A 23,912-nucleotide genomic window follows, 5' to 3' on the forward strand; every position below is an offset into this window, starting at 1 on the left:
TTTATTTAACTCCTTTATTCTAAATATACAACAAATTTACTGAATATCAAATTTAAAAATAAGAATATTATCTTGTTAACTTCATATGTATTTTTATATTTTAATTTTAAAGTAAGCTATAAACATTTTAAAATATATAAATAATTTTAAATTCCATAATATTCATAATTTTCTTTGAAATTAAAATATTAAAAAAAAATAATCTATGACATTTACTAAATTATATTCTTATTTTTAAATTTGATAATAGGAAAATTTATTGTAATATTAGGCATAAAGGAGTTTAATCAATTAGTCACAACATACAATTTCTATTATGTATTTGTATTATGAAGATAACTTATATGGCTATAATGTTATCTTAAGAGTAAAGATATTTAAAATATCTTCTGAGAAAAATATGAATAATGTTAGATCATAAATAAATATAGTTTTTACATTTTTAGAAAAATATTTAAAATAACTAATTTTTATTTTAGTAAAAAAATGTGTATATAATTTACTGTATTATTTGTTAAATATATTCTGTATGTATTTTATTTTTGATTTAAATATAATTTTTTCATTATTTAAATAGTTATATTCTGTATCTCTATACTTGTTATATTATATTAAAAACATATCATACTTGTGGCATATGGATAACTTAAAACATGGGTCAGCTATTAAAGTATATGTTGGCCAAGATAATTTGAAAAAACATTTTTGAGGGCCCGAAAAATCTTAAAAATATTAGTTAATAATTGTTATGTTATTATGACTATTAAAGTAAACAATGATAAATGATGAATGTCCTCATAATCGAAAAATACATCATTAAAATAGACAATAGATCACATAACTATTATGATTTATATACGACTAGAAGACAGAATTAGAACAGTAGTTTTAAGTAGTTTTGGCAAGTGAGACAGTGACACAGCGCCTCACTTAAAATGTTGTAATGGATTAGTGGACAAACATTTAGCAGGGTAAACCCGTACCACTCCACTCTGTGCATTAAAACTTTAAATACTTATAACTTATAAACTACTTGCATTAAATTCAATTTTATGTATCAAAATACTCAGAAAAACATTCTGCTTTGGAATATGATATTACAACTATGTTGTCATTCAAAAAAAATAATAAACAAAAAAATATTTATAAATATAATTTTTTAATAAAAACACTGTTTTTGAAAAACTTGAAACTATGTAAAAATCAGAATTTGAATAAATGTATAATTTAAGTATAATAATAGGGTAAGTATGCTTAAAAAATCACCTTGTGTGTATATCTATGTATATATGATATATTTATTTTTATGTATTTAAATTATATTTCTATTTAATTTTTTTGATAGGTGCGGGGGCGGAGGAGGATACATAATTTGCCTTACTAAAAAAATACAACCAAAACTGCCACTGGCGTAGAGCATTTTGATGTTAATATAAGACTATATAAGACTTAGTTATATTGTTTTCGTTTTGTAGTTATATTAAGTATAACTTAACGTTTATTCAAATTAAATGTTAATATATTTTACTTGACCAATGTCATGGTAAGAATAAGTAATACATGAAGTGAGAAACAAGACTAGTTAAGAAATAAGAGGACGTGTCACGGAAAAAAAATCACTCTAAAAACATGTTTCTGCGTTCAAATAACATGGCTTACTGAATGGTTTTATCATAAAAATAGTAAATATCTATATAATTACAATTTTGTCGCGATTTTTGAAATTATAATTTTAAATCCTAAAAATAACTGTTAAAAAAAGTATTATTAAACGTGTTTTTATAATAAAACCATTCAGTTTCAGTAGCCAATTGAATATTATTTGAACACACAAACTGTTTTATAAGAAAAAAGCATAATGAACTCTATAATTAATGCACAGAATAGATGTCACATGAATTAATGTTATACTGGAACAAGATTCTTAGAATGGACGTAATTATAACCAATTGTATTTGTAATACATTTTATTTTTAACAAGATTGAATTTAATTTATCTTAAATGGTAAAGTTGTAAAAAAAATTTGAACATTTTCTTAAATATTTTAATATTTTTTAAATTTCTAATGAGAAATATGTAATATATTTCATTATACATATAGTATATTCAAATACCGCCACCATTCACTATGGATCGGAAATATAAAATGTAAATTAATAGTCAATATAATGATCATAATAAATTGTTTAATTTATGTATTTATTTCTTACAACTATATATGAAAAATAATCACAGACGTTTACTTATAATCTCATTACACGCATTATATTGAAAAAAATAATTAAAATATTTTTTTAGGTCACATAATAATAATTTATACTTATATATTTACAAGTATTCATTGTTCAATAATTAAAAAAAAAAAAAAAATAGAAAATAAGAACAATAATCATTTAAAGTTATATTCTATTACACTTAACAGTTTTGAAATTAATTTTAAAAGCTTTAGGCTACCATAATATAATTCTATAAAAAAAAAACAAAAATAGGTATTAAAAAAAAAAGATACCTACATGTATGTTTATGTTTGTATATATGTATGTATATATGTATGTATGTATGTATGTATATATATATATATATAGTTCAAATATAAAACAATAATTTTCTATTATATTAAATAACATTTGTTATTTGTCAAACGTTTAAAAAGTTTACAATTGGTAAACATAATTACAAAGGTATATAATAACTAATTACAAACAAAAATAACAAATACACAAAATATGTATGAAAGTTGTATACATAATAATAAAAATAATAGAAACATTTATATGCAACAACAAAACATTTTAAGTGGTCACAAGTTGATAGTCATCCAAGTTGAAAATGATAATATTTTTTTTATAATAATAAAATGCCGCTGGTGTTGTTTTGTTGTAGAAAATGCTTTTGGATACCTACATCTGTGACAAAATATAAAAATTCATATTTCGGTTAAAAATTGACAACATTCGGATTACTTACTCAATACATCACAAATTTTAAAACGGTTTAACAATCACGAAACGGAGTGAACAAAATAACTAAATACAATTTTTATTTACAAAATGTCCGTTTTACAAAATAAAAACATAATTCATATTTCATATTTGTAAGCCCTATTATTTATAATATAACTGCTAAATTAATATTAAAATTACCAATTACAGCATGTATTACATGTACTTTGTATACTTAAATGAATTTGCATAAGAAAAATTAAATGTTACAATTACTAATAAAAATAGGGCAAACAAAAATGATAAAATAATAACAATACTAAATTGTAAAAACTCTTAAGTAATCACAACAAATATAATATAGTAATTACTTATTTTAAATAAAATATAATAACATGTATAAAAATTAATATGACTAATAAATAATAAATATAAATCAAATTGTTTTTTCAAAATATTACATTTCATTTTATATTACAACTGATATTAAATTAGAATTGGAATTATAATATTCTTTTTATGACAGAAAATCATCAAATAATAGTAATAAATGATATACGACATTCTTAGAACAAACAATTTTAAAATATATATATTAAAAATAAGTTTAAATAACTATTATTAAACATACATAAACTTTGTTTTGTAAAATGGACATATATGTTTAATTGTTTACAAAATTAAATGTAATGTATAATTTTAAAATTAACATAATTTGTTATTAATAATTATCACATAATATCACAAACATAATATAAACCAAATTTATACTTTTTGTTTAATGTTAGTACTTTAGATATAAACCCAATTATACAAGACTACAAAATACCATAAATAATAAAATAGTATTATTTGCTTTCATATCAAAGAATATTTTAAACATTACAGTGTTGATTTAAAATGTCTAAGACTTAATCATCTTCAAAATATTGTGTAATATTTTAAAATATTTATTTGATGAATATAATTGTATTGCATAATATCTAACTAATAAAATTAATACATCATATGTGTTTTTTTCAAGTATTATCTAGTATATGTAAATTAAATTATGTTTGTTGGTATGTGTATAACTTGATAACAGATGAAAAATTGCAAATAATTTTTAGATGGGATTTTTGTATGAACTTGGGTCTGTATGTATATATTTTCTGAAATTAATGGATAACAAAATGTATGGGGACATCTAGTTTTGTTAAGGATAATTTTAACAGCTAAAAAAAATATTGTTTTCTGTCTATATGTTTCTTTCAGTGTCTCAATATTTTCACTGTAATATATAACTAGTATTATTCATTACATGTACATGTGTTACCTCTGTTTTACTAACACATACAAATTTAACATTTTGAAGATTCCATTTTATTTTGTTTTTTTAAATACTGTTTAAAATATAAAAAAAATAAAACTGAAGCACTCAAGATTATATTTAAACTAACTCTATTATTAAAATATATTCTTCTTAACTGTAAAATTTGTTATGTTATATGTTAGTAAAACGGAGATAACACAAGCAAATATAATGTTCTCTTAATCTGAGTTTAACCTACATTGTGTCGTGTTGTGTTCTGTGTACTTAATATATTGCCATAGGGGTGTCTAGGTCTCATTCGCAGGTTGTGCACAACAGTGACATATCCAGGAGGATGGGTTTACTGCACTAGAATTATCAATTTTTTTAATCTTATAAATACAAACGCTATAAGTCCAAATGATGAAAATTAAAAAAAAAATATATGAAGTCAGAAACTGAGAAAAAATAAGGTTATATTATGTACCACAATTTATAATGTAAGTTAAATAAAATTTCGCAGATCATGCCTGTGCAGGACAGGCAAGACCCGTAAACAAGCCTATGTATATTGCTAATATGTTACTTATAATTAGAATATATTCAACTAATCTTTCAACACAGTGTAGAAAACACAGGCTTAGATCCAAAGTTTTCTCAATGATGGAAACAAATTATACAATGGCTAATGTTTAGACAATGAGCATATGAAAAATTAATGCCAGTAAAATGTTTTTTTCTTATTTGGATAATATTTTTATCTTTAGTTACATTCATAATTCCATGAATAAAAACACTTGCTGTTAAATATATTTCAAGATTTAAACTATAATTTTTTCTTATTTCAAAATTGATTAAAATTAAGTTATCATAAACATATTATGATATAAAAATAATATGTACAACGTATACTTCTATTGCAATATAAATCAAACTAATAAACTATTTTATGACCTATTATCAATAGTAGTTTTTTTATTAATTTATTTGTCTAATTAGCAAATATTTTGCATGATAAATGTACTTTAAAATAATATTTTATTATCAAAGTTCTAATTTATGAATAAATATAATTAAATGTAAACAATTGCTCATCAAAATTCAATTTTTTTTATAAGTTATATCTAATCTTAGCAAGCAATGCTTGAGTAATAAGATATGACTATTATGCAATTATTATTTTTATAACTTCTAAATTAAAATCTTTTATTCAACACTGTAAAAATTTTTTTAAATATTAAATAAAACATTCACTCCGTTCCATTATACATTTTAATATCAAAAATTAAATAACTATAATATAGTGTTCATTATTTACTTAAAAATAAATTGTTATTTAAACAGGACATTTGGAAGGAATGATTAAATATTAAAAACTAAGTTAGTAAATATAATTTATAGGATTTTTTTTTATAAATCACTATTAACATAAAAATAATAACATTAAATAATGTTAATGAACTATAAGAACAGAATTATAAATAGATTATAAGTAGTCATAATTAATATTTAAATATGTACTAAATAGTTAAATAATTGAACAATTTCTACCATGTAAAATAAAAGACTAGCATAAGTAAATACTGCAATTTATTGTGAAACTATTTTATTGCAATCAAAATATATTAAAAATAAAAGTTATCAAAAGAATAAATATAAAAATATAGTATATTTGAGATCTATTAAACATAGAAATAGCTTTAGATGAAATTAATAATATAGTTTTTATTTATCATTTAACTATAAGTCCATAATTTTTAGTTAGATACATGATAAAAAATGTAACATAATAGGTTCAATAAAACATAAAAATATAAAAATAATTTAAATCAATAAAAGCTGGTTGATATTAACGTCAAAAATTAATGTTTCATGAAACAAATTATCAGTCTTATAAATTCAAGAAAAATCAGTCTTAGTTAGATAGGTAATTATTAAAGAAATTTAATTTTTGTTATTTAGAATTTGTTTATCTTTAATACTGTAAATGTGGGGTATTCATATTACATAATCAAAATTGTTTGAAGTTTACTATCAGATGAAAATAATAATTGACATTTTAGAATATGATAATCATGTTATACATACCCTAAGAATACATTTACTTCAAGTCATATTGCTCAGATTAGATCGATATTTTTCTTTTTTTGGTTTAAGAGCCACACATATTGTGGAATTAAAAGAAAAAAGATCAGTATATAATAATAGAAATTTAATTAAGAGTTTAAAATTAAAATGTTTACATATATTTAATTTTATGAAATTGATTGTTTTGTATTAACTATTTTTTAAGAATAAAAATATTTTATATCATACTCAGTACTCATAATTTCTCAGTATTTTATTATATTAAATGAATTAAGTATAGAACACACTTAATTACGTCCTAAATTCATATTTTTATACCAATAAGATTAAACTAAAAAATTTAAAATAGCTTGCACTTATCAGGAATTAGAAATTATAATATTTGAAGAATGGAATGTAAATAATATACATCTATGAATAAAAATTAATTAATTGCTATTATGATCCAGAAAGAATATACTAAACTACAATTAATTTGAATTTTAGAGAACACCATAATAGTGAATTGGAAACAAAATAGTGGTCATATAATAAATTGACCAAGAGGATAAAAATGCATGTGATTAGGACATCAAATACCTGATCGAAATTTGTAACATTAATGTTACGTTTTATGATCTTCCTTAGTCCTTTTTGATTTGTGTTATCATTATTAACACCTGTTGTCCTCAAACGTACTGGTGCTTTCTTTAATTTACCCTTTAGACGTTTGACACTGGCATATGATTCTACTGCATCATTATAATCTTCATGAACTAAATTTGAATAAATATATAATAAATGTAATTACATTTTTACTCTGAAATTTATACATTTATCAGTAAAAAACCATTAATTATAAAAAAGCTTTTTGTCTAAAACTTAATTTTGAAGAGATCACTAATTAATGATAGAATTCTAACAGTAGTCTATTTATTCTAAATGAAGTGATATGAATTTTAAGATATTTTAGAAATATACCATAGTGTTGTTAAAAGATGACCATATATGGGTTGGTCAGAATAAGGAACTACATTTGATATAATAGATGGTCATTAGAAATAAAAGTTTTGATATACTATAATAAAATACAAATTATGCAAAACATATAAGATCTAAACAAATAAATAAATTGAAAGATAAATAATATTTTAAACTTTTAGTTATGTTTTGTTTTGAATTAGCTATACTGAAAAATTTGTAAGATATTTATTTTTTAATTATTTTGAATAAGTTAATAAGCAATAGGAGTGCTGAGATATAATAGTATTTAAATGGAAACATAATTTTTACCATTGTCAGTCTTTGTGTTATCTCGATTCATTACAATTACTCTTCGACCATCCGAGTTACCTAAAAGATAAAATTTATAATTATTTTCATTACATCATAATTAAAAAAACTAGTTTAACTAAAAGAGGTAAAAAGATATTTTGTAAATAATAAGGACACAGAAGTTATAAAATCTAAAATATATAAAAAATATTTATGATTTAATAAAATGTTTGTATTTTTGGTATACTAAAAATTATGTTTAAAAAATAAAAATTATTGGTACCTAAATTGAATTATTAAAAATATGTAAAACATAAAATAAAAACAATAATTTAAAAATAATATACATATTAAATAAGCATAAAACCTTCATATAAAAAGGCAACATACCCTTTTTTCTAAAATTAATGAAAAGTGAATTTTAAATCATTTTTTGCATAGAAGAATGTATTTCAAGCTTGGTTCGCTATATATCAAAAAGTAACCAGTTTTTCTTAATATCTATTTGTTATCTCCATAGAATGAACAATTGTCTATTTACAAAATTGCATGTCATTTAGTCATGCCCCTGCACGCTAGTCAACCTACCAACTGAATTGTGTTTCCTAACTTGAATAGAGTATAGTTTATAAGTATTAATTTATAAACTTTTATAAAATAAAATAATAAAACCATGATACATACTTTCTGTTTTTATGCTAATTTCTGGGATTTTAGAATGTTTTTTTCTTTTAACTTCATTAGTACTGCTGAAAAATATTTACACAATATGTATACAATATATAATCATAATATATAAATGTAATAATACCTTGAACCAACAACACCTCTTATAGCTGACTGTAATAACCGCGCAGGATAAAATGATTCTGGTTTCTTTTTAACTTCCACTTGAATCTAAACATTCATAAAAATATTTTTAGGAATTAAATTTAATTATGTATTAGAATATATTTTTATTTACCATATTTAACCGAAGAGCTCTTCTTCGTTTTAGTTCTGTTCTAAGATCAACTGTATCATTATGTTGCAAAGGTTCCTTTTTATCATCGATTCCTGGTTGAAGTTCTGCAATCTCTTCTTCCTCTTCAATATATTCCTCACAACTATCACTGGAATCTTGTCCATCTTCTTTTTCACTTTCTTCATCTACATTTTCTTCAGATACTTCTTCCTCAGATATTTCTTCTTCTGATAATTCTTCTTCTGATGCACTAGATACTTCAACTGCTTCAGAATGCAATACTTTTGTTACAGTGGTATTTGATTTAGGAATATTCTTAGTATGTTGATCAAACTTCTCAGCTAAAAAAAAAAAAAAAAAATCATTACCAATTCATTGAAGACATTTAAAACTAAGGTAAAATTCATAATATTATATATAACCTTCTTCAATAAGTGTCTCATTTTTTTCTTCATGTCCAAATACAATCCTTGGTCGCTTTTTATTACAAATTTTGTCAGAAGCATTTACTTTTATAACTCTTCTCAGTTGTACATTTTCCAAGTCGTTATTCATTTTTATGCTAATATTTTTTGGAACCGGAAAGGAATGTGCAACTCTTTTTACTTTCTTAGCTAAGTGGTTAGTTTTTGGTTTTATTTCTAATTCATTCATTTCATTTTGAGTTTCTTTACTTTCAGTTTGAATTGCTACTTGAACTGAATTTGATTTTTTCAAAATAATTTTTTTACTTGATGGTTCAATTGGCTTATTAGATTCAAATTTCCTTTTTCTTGCTTCTAAAACTGGATCTATTAGTCTCGATTCCACTGGATTATCAACAGTTTTAATCTTTTCTCTTTTCTTTAAGTGATCATCATCTATACTTTTACTATCTTTACGCCGAATATTTAGAGGAGATATTGGTCTTGACCTTATAACTTTTTTTAATGGACTAGGTGATCTTCTTCTAACAGCTGGTCGTACTTTAGGTGATCTTGATTTAGATTTAATTTTGTGTGGAGATCTACTTCTTCTCCTTAATGGTGATAACCGTCTTCTACTAGGTGATACATCTCGTGATAAAGATCTGCGTCTTCTTCTTGGAGATGGTGAACGATAAGGATAACGAGATTTAAGAGGTGAAAATCGTCTCGGAGAAAGATTCTTTTCCCTTAAAGGTGACATACGTCTAGGTGATCTTCTAGGTGGTGATAAAGATCTACGATAGGGCCTTGATCGTAGTGGTGAATATCTATATCTGTCTAGTGAAGGAGATCTTCTTCTTGGTGATCTTGACAATGGTGACCTTCTTTGAAGTTTACTATAAGGAGATATTGATCGTTTTCTAATGGGTGGTGATGGAGATCTTAAAGGTATACGTGATTTCAATAAACTAGATTGTGATGAGAAGTTTCTTATTTCATCTAAAGTTTTTATAGATTCTAATTCTTCTTCGGGTAGATTCAGTTGAGGTTTTGTATCTTCAATAATCTTAGGTTGATTAGTAATTATAGGAGGTTCATCTATTTTAGTTTTAGCATTTAATTTATTTTTTACAGTACTCTTATCTTTTTTACTTTTTTGTTTTAAGCTTTTTTTTTCTTTTTTAGATGATTTAACGTCTCCACCAGCAATTTCAGCCTCCATAATGTCCATTAATTTATCAAGATCATCTAAATCTTCATCTTCTTCACCCAATAATAAGACATCTCCATCATCTGAATCTTCTTTCCCATCTTCTTCTGCTTCACTATCATCACTTTCTTCAGAACCAGATTCATTATCTAATCTGCTAAATTTTGTAGAAACTAAAAAACATAATTTAAAAAAAAAATATAATATTTTATAATATAGACAAAAGGGAACTTGATATTTATGTAATATTTTAACAATTTACCTTCATTATTTATATTCTGAAAATTGGTTAATTTGGAGGAATCTGAAGTAGATGCATGTTTTGAATTAATATTTTTAGGTAAATTTTTGGATATTGAATCATTTAGCGAATCACCATCGCTATCCATTGGTATAATAGCAATCAAATTATTGTTTGCATGAGGTGGTCTTCGAAAACCAACCTATAATAAAAATAATTTAAAAAAAGGATATATTTAAAATAAAAGTTTGTTATAACTTACATTAGCATATGTGCGTTTATTATACAGTCTATTTGGCGCTGGAAAGCGTCCTCTATTATTATTCCTTGCAGAGTTATTAAAGGAATTACCATTTCCAAATTTATTAAATTCTCCAGAAGTACTACTTATTGCATTTATTGGCAAATTAGATTTCTTTTTGAATGTCATAAGTGCAGCTAGGCGTAATTTTTCAACATCATCTTCATCAATACTCTAATAAAAATGATAAATAATTTAAAATGATTAATACTAAGATAATAAAGCATAACTATGAGTCTATGAAATTAGCTATTTAGTTTTTCAAAACTAATACTTATTATTAAATTAAGATAAAAAATAAAAAAATTAACAAAAGCTGTAACTAAATCAAAATGTAGGTTTGTGTTTTTTAGTACCTTCATTTATTTTGCTCAGATTGTCATGGACAATGAAGAGAATTTTGCAAAAATAAATTTAAAATTAATGAGGAGATATCATTGCATTATTTAATAAAGTTGTAAAGTAACAGAAAAAATATTTAAACATAATAAAAACTTCAAGAGTGACATAAAAGTATGAAAAAGTAAAAGTACAAAATGTCAAAAAAAAGAACACTAGTCATTTCACCTCCCAATCCTACTTGCTGGCATACATCTCTTAACCAACAACTAGATAAACTGATTAACTATAATTTTCTTGATTATCTTAAAAATAATGGTCACTATAATAATATTATAAGTATACCTTTGGAAAATTATTTAAAATATATAAGTATAATCCATGGGTACATCGAGGTTAGGTTAGGTTACCTAAATTAGTATAAAACAGTATAATATGTAAAAAAAAATAATAATACAATCAATAGATAATGTCCGATTTGTTATCCCAACATAAATTATACATGTTATAGTATTAAAAAGAACCATATACTTATCATACACAGCACATCATACATAATTGTTTTGTATGTTGATATAAAATGTGTAATTACCTACCTAATAACATTCATACTCTTCCGAAAAATAAAAAAAAAAATATTTTCACTTAAGTGAGCGTTACAATTTTTAGTAATTTTGAGTTTAAATACTTGAAAACAAACATATCATTACTAGGCGCAGTACCTATAATTTCAACTATGATATTTTTGTAATAAATATGGAAAATAAAGTGTCAATACTCACATTATAATCCATTTTTCTTCTATTAATCCTCTTCAATAAATGTTAATGAATATTCTATTTAACACAAACAAAAAACTAGAAAAATTGAAACATATTATTACAACATACAATTTGCAAAATCCACAAATCACGAATAAAAATGTAGTAATAATTGAAAAGAAAAAACAATAAACAATATAAACTATTTAGATTTTTATACGAATTTTCGTCTCCCAGGAGGCCAGAACTAAATAAAAGTCAATACAAAATTACAAATGTAATAAACATATTGTAGTATTGTACATTTTACACATATGCACATAAGCATAGGGTATTGGAGCAATGAAGATGAAAAGAAAACGAAAACAATAACAAAACAGATGATCCAAAGAAATACGAAAAGCTGCAGTGTTACAAACCAATACCACATATGAGTATTACCAATATAAATTTAAATATTTTACCATTGCATAACATGTTGATTAAATTGTATAAGCTTTATGATCACGGTTGTATATCTACATTCTACAATCGTGATTTAGCACCTACTTGCTCTAAAAGTATTTACTATTTATAGGTTTACTCATTACAAGATGTCTCAATAATCAATACTTATTTCCTATTCAGAAATTCACTCAGTAGTCACTCACTGTCTACTCACCGGTCGTTCCGCTATTCTGCATTAGTACGATTGACACCTATTCGTTTAGTGTTTATTGATAATTCGCATTTCGACTTTCACACTAATTTCAATTTTTAAGTTTGTAAAATTGATAAGGTTAATTCGCCATTCGCATAATATATAAGGTTCTTACTTTTAAATTAATGTTCTTAAATCAAAGTGGTCTCACTTCGCATTTTACTTATTTATATTAAAGTACCTATTTAGACATTTTGAATATAATTTGTTGTTATTATTAACGTATAACACAATAGTGATACGGCGTATTAAATCATTAGTTAAAAAACTTGTTTTTTAAAATTGTATTTTTAAACGAAAATCAAATTTTACAATGAGCAAACCGGTATGTATTTCTTAAACTATATTTATAATAGATATATTATAATATAATATTAAGATAGATATGTATAAAGTTGTAAAAATTAGTATTACAATTCATAATTCTTGATATATATATATGTTACGGTAAGTGTATAATCGGACGTTGTAGTACAATGCCCGGACAATGTGGACAATTATACACTTTGCCCGGGCATTGTACAGAATGACCAGAGCACAGTGGGCTATTACAATTAATTAATTAAAAATTTATAAAACAATTTTTGTTATCTTAATAATTTACAATAATTTATTTTATGAATATTAACAATTTTTTTTATTTATTTTTACACAACTTTTAATACATCTATATCTAATTATCATGACTTACATTTATTTGTCTAAAAGTTATACCCATAGGCGCAATTTGAGTTTTAAATTTGGGTGAGCTATTATAATTTGCATGTATGTACTGTGTGTATGCTCCCAGGGATATATAAAGGTGGAAAAGAATATACAAACCATTTTTGAGAGGGGCTATGATTGATTTTGAGGGGCTTATGAATTTGAGCCCCCTCAAATTGCACTTATGGTTATATCCTTGACCGCCATGATTTGAAAATTTTCTAGCCGCTTCTTTTAATGATATCAGAGATGTTATTGGTATACACTATACATGCAGATACGGAATCGCGATTACATTGCCCACAAATAATTAAGCACTATACACAATGCCCAGCTATTGTATAATAATGACTAGGCAATGTATACAAATTAATAGCAGATTCAACTTTGCCCAAATATGACGAGCATTGTGCACAATGCCTGGCCACTGTATTACAATGCCTGAATTATACACTTTGACCATAACATATTTATAGATACATAAATTACATATTTATATATTTACATTTTTTTTTTCTTGGTTTTAAATATACATAATATATCTACAGTAGAAATTCGATTAACAGTCATTGTTATTTGATGTTGACAAAAAAAAAAAAAAAAAACAGCCATCACAGTAAACTCGTTGCAGTGCCTAGCACTAATTAGGTTAGTCTATCAAGCATATTATAAATTAATTTGAAATATCTAACATAATATGTGATCAATTCAATAAATATGACGTGGAATACCTAACTTTTAATTTAATCAGTGACTGGCGAATAGCCTGTGTATGAGATTATTCTTTTATCATGAACCACTCATTAGTTTAAAAAAGTATTCATATTTTTAAAAATGTTTTTTTATATAGTTTCAATTTGTTAAAAAAAAACAATGTTTTTATTAAAAAATTATATTTTTTTAAGTTTTTTACTTTTTTGAATGACAACATAGAGTTTTAATTTCATATTCCAAAGCAGAATAATTTCCTGAGTATTTTGATGTATAAAATTCAAATTTAGGGCGCATAATTTATGAGTTGTTCTTATTTAAAGTTTAGACAAGCGGAGTAATGGACAGACATTTTGCGGGGTAACCCCGTACCACTCCACTATGCGCATCTAAACTTTAAATACTTATAACTCATAAACTACTCGCTCTAAATTCAATTTTTATGTATCAAAATACTCAGAAAATTAATATGCTTCGGATTATGAAATTAAAACTCTATGTTGTCATTCAAAAAAGTAAAAATATAATTAAAAAATATAACTTTTTTAAAAAACCATCAATTTTTTAATAACTTGAAACAATGTAAAAAAATATTTTCTAAAACATGAATACTTTTTGAAATAATGAGTGATTCATGATAAAAGAATCACTCTATTATTTACAAATTTAATATTTGATCTGTATGGTCTATTTATTATTAATTTTTAATTAAAAAAATATATTAGATATATTTAAAAAAATTATCACCTGTAACTAAATTTTAAAGGGACTATTTAATTAGTTTATTATTAATTCATCAAGTAAAACATTTATACAAATTGCAATTGTCCTGTATAAAACAAATTGTTATTTAACTTATTGTATAGCAATAAAGAAAATAACATTTTTGGTGAAATAACATCATTTAATGTATAGAGTTTGACTCTAAAAATGTATTATAGTTGTGTCCTTTATTTAGTGGGTATTAGATTTATTCTACCATATTAGATAAGGAAATAAAAGTTATGCAGTCAGAGATTTTACTGTATTTTTATGTAGACTAAATAAACATTTTATTTTAATTTAAAAATTAGTTATACTGTTTTAATTTTCAGGTTACTTATTCGGAAGATCAATTAGCAGGTAAATGATTTTATTTTATACCTATTTAAGTTAAGAAACATACTTGACAGTTGATTAGTGCATAAGGCTTATAATACATTATGGCAGGCATACAAATTGTAGGATAATGACAGGTGGGTTTACCTGTTCATCACTGATTGTATATTTCAGCTTTGGAATTAAGTATATCTAGTGTCTTACTATTAAGTTGGTAGGTAGAATGAGTAATTTCAATATTAATGTTATAGATAATAGATCTAAAAAAGAGTTAACTATTTTATGCAGATGCATAGCAAGGAATTTTTAATGGGGTGTTTTAATTTAATATTTAAAAATAATTTTTTTGGGGGGGAGCGTTCTTTAGACATCTATTTTAAAGTCATATGGTACATGATGTAGATTAAACAGTATATTTTTGAATTATAAGGCCTAGGAGAGAATGTTGTAATACCCAAAACATCCCCCTTATTATATGTTTGATTTTATTATTTATGAATTATAATTTATTATGTATAACAGGATGTATAATACATCCTACAACTAGGGTCTTACAGAAGTTGGCTTGTTTTTTAATGATATATCATTCAAAACTTAGCATTGCCTGAGGATAAATGAAACTGAGATGGGTAATCCACTTGTGGCGGAAAATAAGTAACTCTTTTTCTTTCATGCAACCCAGTGGTATAACTTAAAGGTGTCACAGGATGCAAGTGCACTTGGGCCTGTTCACTAAAGGGGCCAAAGTAATACAATGTTTTTATTTTAATAATTTATAATAAACCAATCATTTTTTTTTTAATCAAAATCAAATTATAATTTTTAATTAATAAACATGCAATATTTTTTAAAAAATATATAAAATAATATTAGTAAGATGAATATATCTTTCCTCCTCAGACTTCCTTATATTATAATGTCTTAATGAAAAGGAGGCGTTGACAATTTTACTTCTGAGCCTAAATTTTTATGTTACACCACTGGTGTAACCAATTGAAAGTAGAAATAAAAGAATATATATACTCTGTTCGGAATGAGATCGTTCCTCGGCAGCAACCATTTTTTGTCAAACGACAGTCAGACATTACCCGTTTGTCCACCCTATCGAGTCAACTATCTGCAGGCCTGCAGTGGCTGTGTAGTTAAGCCATGCCCATGTGCACAAGCTGACTGCCGAGGTACGATCTCATTCTGATTAGAGTATAGTTATTGTTGTATTATTATTTATAGTGAGTGAGCCAACCTAAAATAATTTATTCAAATTATTATCTTAATTCTAAACCTTTCTTGAATCATCAAGATTCCCTATAAACCCTATCTTATAAAGTCTATATCAATTCAAGGTCACTGAGCAAAAATAATTAGTGTTATTGTTAAAAAGATACACACTTAACATACTGTACATGGATAAAATGTATTATAGGTATTACTATAAAATTATATGATCTATTTAAAAAAACTTCCAACTGAGAAAAGATGTAACTGTCACATTTTAATATAGCCATGTATGTTATCAAAATTAACTAAATAAAAGGAAAATATATAGACTTGATTTTAAACTAGGATTCATTTTCATATTTTTAAGCTTTTACAACCTATTTAACACATTCACGATCGCATGCTAAATTGAGTATCCTTATAAAAACCCAGGAACCAGAATAATAACTTGCATTTTATAAATTTGCAAACAAACAGTTGCAAACTGGCTGGATGCAGGAGTGCTACAGTGCCACTCACTCGATTTATACTTTGCTCTTATTCTTAAATATACTTATGCATCAAAGTTAATTGGTCGAGGTATGCCGTGGATCATAACTCACAAGTCCAATTATAAGAATAATTTGTATAATGTACAAAAAATTGTTTAGGGAATTTTAAATAAATTTCTAAAAATATACTATAAAGTCAATCATAATATATACTACTAATAAAAACTAATAACTATTTATAATATTTATCTGGCGTATTAAATTCTTGTATTTTACATTTTGGTATGCTCGTTAATAACTCTTTTTAGGTTTATATCAACATTAAATAATAAATACATGTAGTAGGTAGTTGTAGATGTACATATTATGCCTTTGTTATTATTTTGGCTGATGTGAACTTACTGGTAGAACCAACACACATTCAAATTTAATTTAATTTAATTTAATATCTCCTATATCTTAGTAAAACTCTATAATATTTGAACAATTTACATATTTTTTGCTTAAAAGCTTTGACTCGCTACTTTACTTGAGAAATATTACATTTAAATATAAAATTGTTTGATAAGTTGAATACTGATATTACAGTAAACAAATCAGAATTTTTGTTAAACTTTTTGTTCATTTCACTCAAGGTTTATAGATTATTTTAGACATAATAGAGTATAATCTATGAACCTTACATTTTACTCTGTAAGTTATCTATCATATTACTCATTACAGTTGTCAGTTAATCAAAAATTACTAAAATGTTATACTTTAATTATTAACATTTACACAAATATAAATGAGTAATAAAATATGCAACTGAGTCATATACTAATGAATGTAACAAAATAATTTCATTTCAATATCTCGTATTGTTTTATATTTTTAAATTAGCTATGTTTCTTTAAAAATTAGATTATAGTTTTAAATAATAATAATATTTTCATTTATTCAGTTAGGTATTAGTTATTACTATAAAAGGATTCAAAATTTAGGTAAGCCCGGTCTACTCTTTAGGCGTGCTTCTAATAAATAGGTAGAGATATACTATAGGCAGTTATCTTGACTTAGAAAAATATTGAAAATTGTCCAAGAAATTATACATTTATGCTCTTGATAAATACCTGCCAACTCTACTGTTTACTTCTTTTATGTATATTTTGTATGCTTTTATATTGGCTGACTTTTTAAATTTTTTTAGTTAAATTAACAAATATATTTTGGGAATTACTTCTGAGGTTATTATTTTAAATCAATACCACATTACATTTATATTATCTACACATAGTCGTATTATAATATAATTTTTTTTTTTAGAAATGGAAGAAGCATTTCAATTGTTTGATAACAGAGGTGACAATAAAATACACATATCACATATAGGTAATGCTCTTCGAGCTTTAGGTCAAAATCCTACAGAATCAGATGTAAAGAAGTTTGCACAACAGCATAAAACTGGTATGATTTAGGAAATGTATATAATAAATATCAACATGTTGATATTATCAAAACTTAAACCAATTTGTTTTGTTTACAATTTTTCTTATAAGATGAACGCATTCCATTTGAAGTATTTTTACCTATTTATCAAGCTATATCTAAAAACCGTTCCTCAAATACAGCTGATGATTTTAATGAAGGTTTACGGCATTTTGACAAAGAAGGAAATGGATTTATATCTTCTGCAGAATTACGCCACTTACTTACAACACTTGGTTAGTAAATAACTTAATGACTTAATGGTATTATTAGCTTTTTATAATATTAATAATCAAGTGTTTGTACTAATGTAGGAGAAAAACTTACTGATGAAGAAGTTGAACAATTATTAACTGGGCAAGAAGATTCTTTAGGTAATATAAACTATGAGGAATTTGTACGTTCTGTAACATCGGGTTGAATTGTTTAATAATTTTTTATTTAACTCATTGTACCTAATCATTATTTACATATTTTAAATACAATATACTTTTATATTTTGTTAATATTATGCAAGAAAAACGGTGGTTGTTTTGTGTATGTTTATAATTATAATTTAATAAAATCAATCAATTTAAGTTTATTGAGGGTTTCAGATGATTGTTCATATTTTTTGGTCCAGCAAATATAAGTATATATGTGTCAACAATTTTATATGTTTTTCTTCTCGACTATTGAATTGTTAGCATTCATGTATGCCTCATGTTTTATAATAATAATACTTAAAAGCATCATATTATATAATTGGTGGGGACTGTCCATATATTTTTAGCGAGTAAACAATTTTTAATGTTTGTACTTAATACATTACAATTTAGTATTAACAAAACAAGACTATAAAATATGTTTTTGTAGTTATTCAATAATTGTTTTATTGCACATTATGCTTAAAATAACAAATGCAAAGTTATTCATAAATTAATTTGAAAATTAAAATGCCATAGTTAAAAAATCAATTATCTAATGCTTCCCTAAAAATTAATTATCTAACATGATTATTTTAGTTTACTTTTAAAACATCTAATACTTAATGATAGCTAAGTTTTTTGTGAAAAAATATCCTTTTATCTTTCAATAATTGCTTTAGAATCTATACCTATATCTATGGATATTTTTTTGACTAAAGCCACATTCAACAAATTTTTTAAGCAAGTTTTAATAATTTTTAAATTTTAAAATAAACATTTAAAGGCAGTTAGATAAAAATATTTAAGATAGCACAATTAGTGCATTTTTTAAACTAGTAAATTATACGACACAAATATCATCCAGTGAAAATATTTTGTCGTATAGTTGACTTTATTTTTAAAGATTGGGCAACACTATTTTTAAACTAATATTTTTATACAATGAAATGCAAAACAAAATGCATTAATTATTGTAATTTTTGTAGAATATGAGAAAACAAGTTATAATAATTCTTATACATTTTTAACAATAAATATAAAATTGACCAAGAAATATATATTAGGATGGTCCATTAAAGTTTTTTGAAAAATAGTAAAACAAGTGGTTATTTATACAAAAATTTAAAACGTTAATAATTAGAATATATAATTTATTATTATATCTTCTTTAAGATAAAATATAGTTCTTTTTTTTTTTTAAGTTTTACCATTTATTTTTAGCATTATGATCTATTTTTAATAATTATGAAGGGCGATCATGAAATAATTTTGTAATACTATAATTAAATATTTTGAGAATTTTGTTTGGTCACCCAGCAAAAATTCTTTAAAATATACACTGAGCACAATTTAAAAAAGTCAAGCAGTTGAATTAATAGTTAGTTTAATGAAGCGTACTAATAAGGTACTTAAAAGCAAATGTTTATTGTTATTATGCATCATTTTAATAAAGCTTAATATACTTCATCAAAACGTTAACAAGCAACACAGTTATTACAAACTATGGTCTTCACATTAATTTTCATGAATATTTGTGTCATTGATATAAACAATATGTTTTTGGAAGTTTTAATTTTCATAAAAATTATAGTTGTTTATATATAAATTGGTTAATGATTTTTGACTTCGTTCAAACTTAAAGTAGCAAAATTTAAAAATTCCAATTATAAACTACCCATAATAATATTTTTTCATGTCTTAACAAAGTATTCCCCTGAAATTAATTTTAAAAACTATTAAGTCTTGAAAGTTGTAGTTGTATATTGGTTCATAATATACTTTCGATTTATAGCAAATAATGTTAGAAACTTCATAATAATAACTGTTATAGTAGGGTTTTGGTTAAAAATTGTCAATAATTATTTTGTAAATTTTAAGAAAAAAGTGCATTTCATTGATTATCACTAGAGTCCAGATTTATATGCATTTAAAAAGTGTCAAATATGATGCAAATATGCAAAGAAAAAGTGGCTAAATATGCAATTATATGCATTATTTTAAACTTTAAAAAATGTGTTTTTTTTTAAAAACCCATACTTTTACCCAAAGAAAATTCTAAATATTTTATCAAAAACAAAAAAAAAATTGAAAATATCCACTGCTATATATTAAATCAATCTAAAACTTTTAGGAAACTTAAAAAAGATAATACAAATAAAAAAAAAACTAAAATCCTCTATAAATATTTTAGATCATTTGAAATTACTCTCAAAAAATAATAGATAACTTAAAAAAATTACAAATATTTTAAACATTAGTAAATAATAATATAAATTTTAAAACTTGTCAGAACAATATAATTAAAATATTAAAATAGGTTCTTTTAATAATTTTCAAAACAGTGAACAATAATATATTTTTCCATATTTTCTGATATCATTGAAGTTCTTTTTTCAGTTAGAATTGATTTATTCGTACTAAACGACCTTTCCAAATCCACCGAAGTTATTGGTGCAAACTTCATACATGAACACATAGAAGGAGTTAAGTTTGATGGCATGATACTGTTTTCTTTCCCTGACAAAATTGCTGTTATCTGCTTCACGGTTTGGAATCCAACATTTTTTTCAATTAAATAAAACAATTTTTCTTGAATTATTTTTCCTTTTTGTCCTGGTACTTTTTCCATAGCCAAAATAACATTATTTACAATTTGAGTAGAATCACACAAAGTTAAACTAGAATGTTCCAAATTTTTATACTTTTCACTAGTATAAAAAAATGAGATTGAATAAATGTAAGGTCACTTTTAACAGATTCCAGATTTAGCATATTAATACATTTTTGTATACTAACAACATTTTTATCTTCTAATTTCTCTAAAATTATTTTAAGATCATCAAAATGATCTGCACAAAAATTAGCTGCTTTAATCCATGTCCCCCATCTGGTTAGTACTGGTTCTGGCGGCAAAGGTATACTGGGCATTATTTCTTTGTATACATCTACTCTCTGAGGTGCTTTAAGAAATACTTTTTTTAAATTACTTACCAAAGTATTTACATTGGGGTACATTTCTCTAACTTTTTCTGCTAGACGCTGGATCATATGAGCAAGACATGAAATGTGTATCATATTAGGAAAAAATACGTTTAGTGTTTTACCAGCTTTCATCATATATGGCGCTGCATCGGAACATAAAAGTAATACTTTTTCATCATTCCCACCATAAGGCCACAATATTCTTAAGCTGTCATTTACAAAGCGAGAAATTGTCGAATGATTAGTTTTATCTAATTTTTTGCATGAAATTAAAAACGGTTTACTAGGATTTTGTTCATTTAAAACACCAACTAAAAGGTTTGCAATATAACTACCGTTGATATCTGTAGTTTCATCAACGATTAAATATATATACGAGTCCCCAATTTTTTCTCGAATTTTTTCAATTGTTCTTACATAACATGGATGTAAGAAAGACTTTCGTAAAGTGCTTTCATCAGGAATGTGTTTTTTTGTATGATTTTGTAAAAAATCGCGGAAGACTGGATTTTGTAGCTTAAACCAAGGTATATTTGCTGCTATGAGGCTCAAACACAAATCTTCATTAAAACTTGATGTTTTTGGTTTGGTTTCATCTCCCAACAACATTTGTTTACTATTGTTAGAACTTTTTTTCAAACATTTCAAATGAAACTCGGTAGTTACATGTTGCGTTATTTGAAATTTTTTGTTACAACGCACCTGGCGATCACAAACTTGACAATAAACTACTAATCCACTAGTGGTAAATACAGTTTTGTCACGATTGTAAAACTCAACCCATCGAGGTATGGATGAACTCAAATTAGATTTAATTTTTGGCATTTTGTCTTTTTTTCAAACGAGGCAAAACAAACACAACTGCGGACACACACATTGACAGACGAACGATGGTCGATAACTGCGTATTTAATATTAATTAATTGATATCGTGCCGGGTGGTGGCTATTATTAGGTGCCGGTCGACATGGCAGCCGAGAATTTCCGACCACTGGTATATTGGAATTTAACAAAAGCAGATTTATAAATATAACTTATATAACGATACGCGAATACACGATGTCGATGTGATTATTTATAAAATGATATCGACATAGTAAGCTGAGACGCGAGTGTATATTTATTAATGGTTAATTTATTTAAAACCCATTAAATATTCATGTTATATGCATTTATGAACAAATATGCAATAACCCTCGAAATATGCAATATAAAATTTGCAGTTTAAATTCGGCGTGTTATGAATCGTGGACATTTTAAAACCCCATAGACGTGCATACACTTAGTGCAAACATGCAAATGCATATAAATCCGGGCTCTAATTATCACATTTGCACACTAAATATTTTTCTAAAAAATGTTTGATTGATTAAACTAAGCATTTCAAATAATAATGAATATAAAACTTAATATTATTAACATAGGTATTTGTCATCATAGTTGTTAAATATTAATTTAACAACTGCACCAATATGCTGAAATACAACTTTATCGTAAACCTGTTTATTGTTTGTTCATTACTTTATTAGCATTTCACACAGATTAAGATATTATATTTTAGTCCGTGGTATATATAGTAAGTTGTAGTTCATGGTGATTGATATTTAACAGTATATTTTCTGTTTAATGAAATGTCAACTAATTTTCTACCATATTTTAATAGCATTAGATGTTTTTTTTTATCTCTTATAACTCCTGAACCCTAGTTAAAACCATTATATTTTTTTTAAATAGTCCCTATTAGTATATTTAACTGTATTATTTGTAATAAGTATATAGCATGAAGGTACATAATATTGTGATTTGTAGTTTTAAATATAAAATGAGATTTTCCACAAAAAAATAATGTGACTAACATAAATATTGACTCAGGGAAGTCCTTGAAATACCAAGCCGCTAATTTAATGTATTAGGCAAGATAATATATTAAGGGCAATGTCTGCAAGCATATTAATTTGGATTTCATAGTATAGATTAAGGGGTCATAGGAAAGTCATTTTTTTTTTTAAATTACAGGGTTATTATTGGTTAAATATTACCTTATTTTAACCAGAAATAAACGTCCACAATACTAATTTATAAATTTATGGTAAAATATATATATTACAAAGAAAATTATTAAGTTATATATATATATATTTATTCTTAAGTAAAAAAAATCTTGATATTAATGAAGCATAGGTATTCCTAAAGAGTCACAGGTTGCTGACCACTAGTACCTATTGAACAATATGATTCAAATTGTAGTGGATTAGTTAGGGATGTAAATAAGATCAAAACCCTGAGTTAATCTTAATTACAGATGTCACATTCGTCTATGTTGAATTAACAATC

General features: G+C 24.5%; 2 protein-coding genes across 4 annotated transcripts; one reads left to right on the forward strand and one right to left on the reverse strand.

Annotated features, from left to right (window-relative positions):
• Positions 1 to 2,687: 2,687 nt before the first annotated feature.
• On the reverse strand, positions 2,688 to 12,094 carry LOC113556936 (serine/arginine repetitive matrix protein 1-like). Of its 3 annotated transcripts, none has more exons than XM_026962176.2 (10): positions 11,821 to 12,093; positions 10,661 to 10,873; positions 10,420 to 10,600; positions 8,963 to 10,330; positions 8,541 to 8,881; positions 8,388 to 8,473; positions 8,261 to 8,322; positions 7,595 to 7,654; positions 6,902 to 7,077; positions 2,688 to 2,907 (listed from the first exon to the last, which is right to left on the reverse strand). In XM_026962176.2, the coding sequence occupies exons 1-10, from the start codon at positions 11,830 to 11,832 to the stop codon at positions 2,902 to 2,904; spliced, it is 2,505 nt and encodes an 834-aa protein (XP_026817977.1). In that variant the 5' UTR covers positions 11,833 to 12,093; the 3' UTR covers positions 2,688 to 2,901. The 3 variants fall into 3 exon arrangements, with proteins under 3 accessions (XP_026817977.1, XP_026817976.1, XP_026817975.1); XM_026962175.2 differs by having other exon boundaries at positions 8,261 to 8,325; positions 11,821 to 12,091; XM_026962174.2 differs by lacking the exon at positions 2,688 to 2,907 and having other exon boundaries at positions 6,543 to 7,077; positions 8,261 to 8,325; positions 11,821 to 12,094.
• A 222-nt stretch (positions 12,095 to 12,316) lies between these two features.
• LOC113555928 (myosin-2 essential light chain-like) lies at positions 12,317 to 18,838 on the forward strand. Its single transcript, XM_026960553.2, has 5 exons — positions 12,317 to 12,824; positions 15,010 to 15,037; positions 18,028 to 18,168; positions 18,261 to 18,425; positions 18,504 to 18,838. The coding sequence occupies exons 1-5, from the start codon at positions 12,813 to 12,815 to the stop codon at positions 18,608 to 18,610; spliced, it is 453 nt and encodes a 150-aa protein (XP_026816354.1). The 5' UTR covers positions 12,317 to 12,812; the 3' UTR covers positions 18,611 to 18,838.
• Positions 18,839 to 23,912: the final 5,074 nt, after the last annotated feature.

Source organism: Rhopalosiphum maidis, chromosome 4 (assembly GCF_003676215.2).
Source record: "Rhopalosiphum maidis isolate BTI-1 chromosome 4, ASM367621v3, whole genome shotgun sequence".
NCBI lineage: Eukaryota > Metazoa > Arthropoda > Insecta > Hemiptera > Aphididae > Rhopalosiphum > Rhopalosiphum maidis.

Coding starts and splice junctions, on each gene's coding strand:
- LOC113556936 (XM_026962174.2), bottom strand. Junction 8,474..8,540: donor GAGCTCTTCGGTTAAATATG/GTAAATAAAAAT, acceptor ATGAATGTTTAG/ATTCAAGTGGAAGTTAAAAA. Junction 8,326..8,387: donor AGAGGTGTTGTTGGTTCAAG/GTATTATTACAT, acceptor AATATTTTTCAG/CAGTACTAATGAAGTTAAAA.
- LOC113555928 (XM_026960553.2), top strand. Junction 15,038..18,027: donor TTCGGAAGATCAATTAGCAG/GTAAATGATTTT, acceptor TTTTTTTTTTAG/AAATGGAAGAAGCATTTCAA. Junction 18,169..18,260: donor TGCACAACAGCATAAAACTG/GTATGATTTAGG, acceptor TTTTCTTATAAG/ATGAACGCATTCCATTTGAA.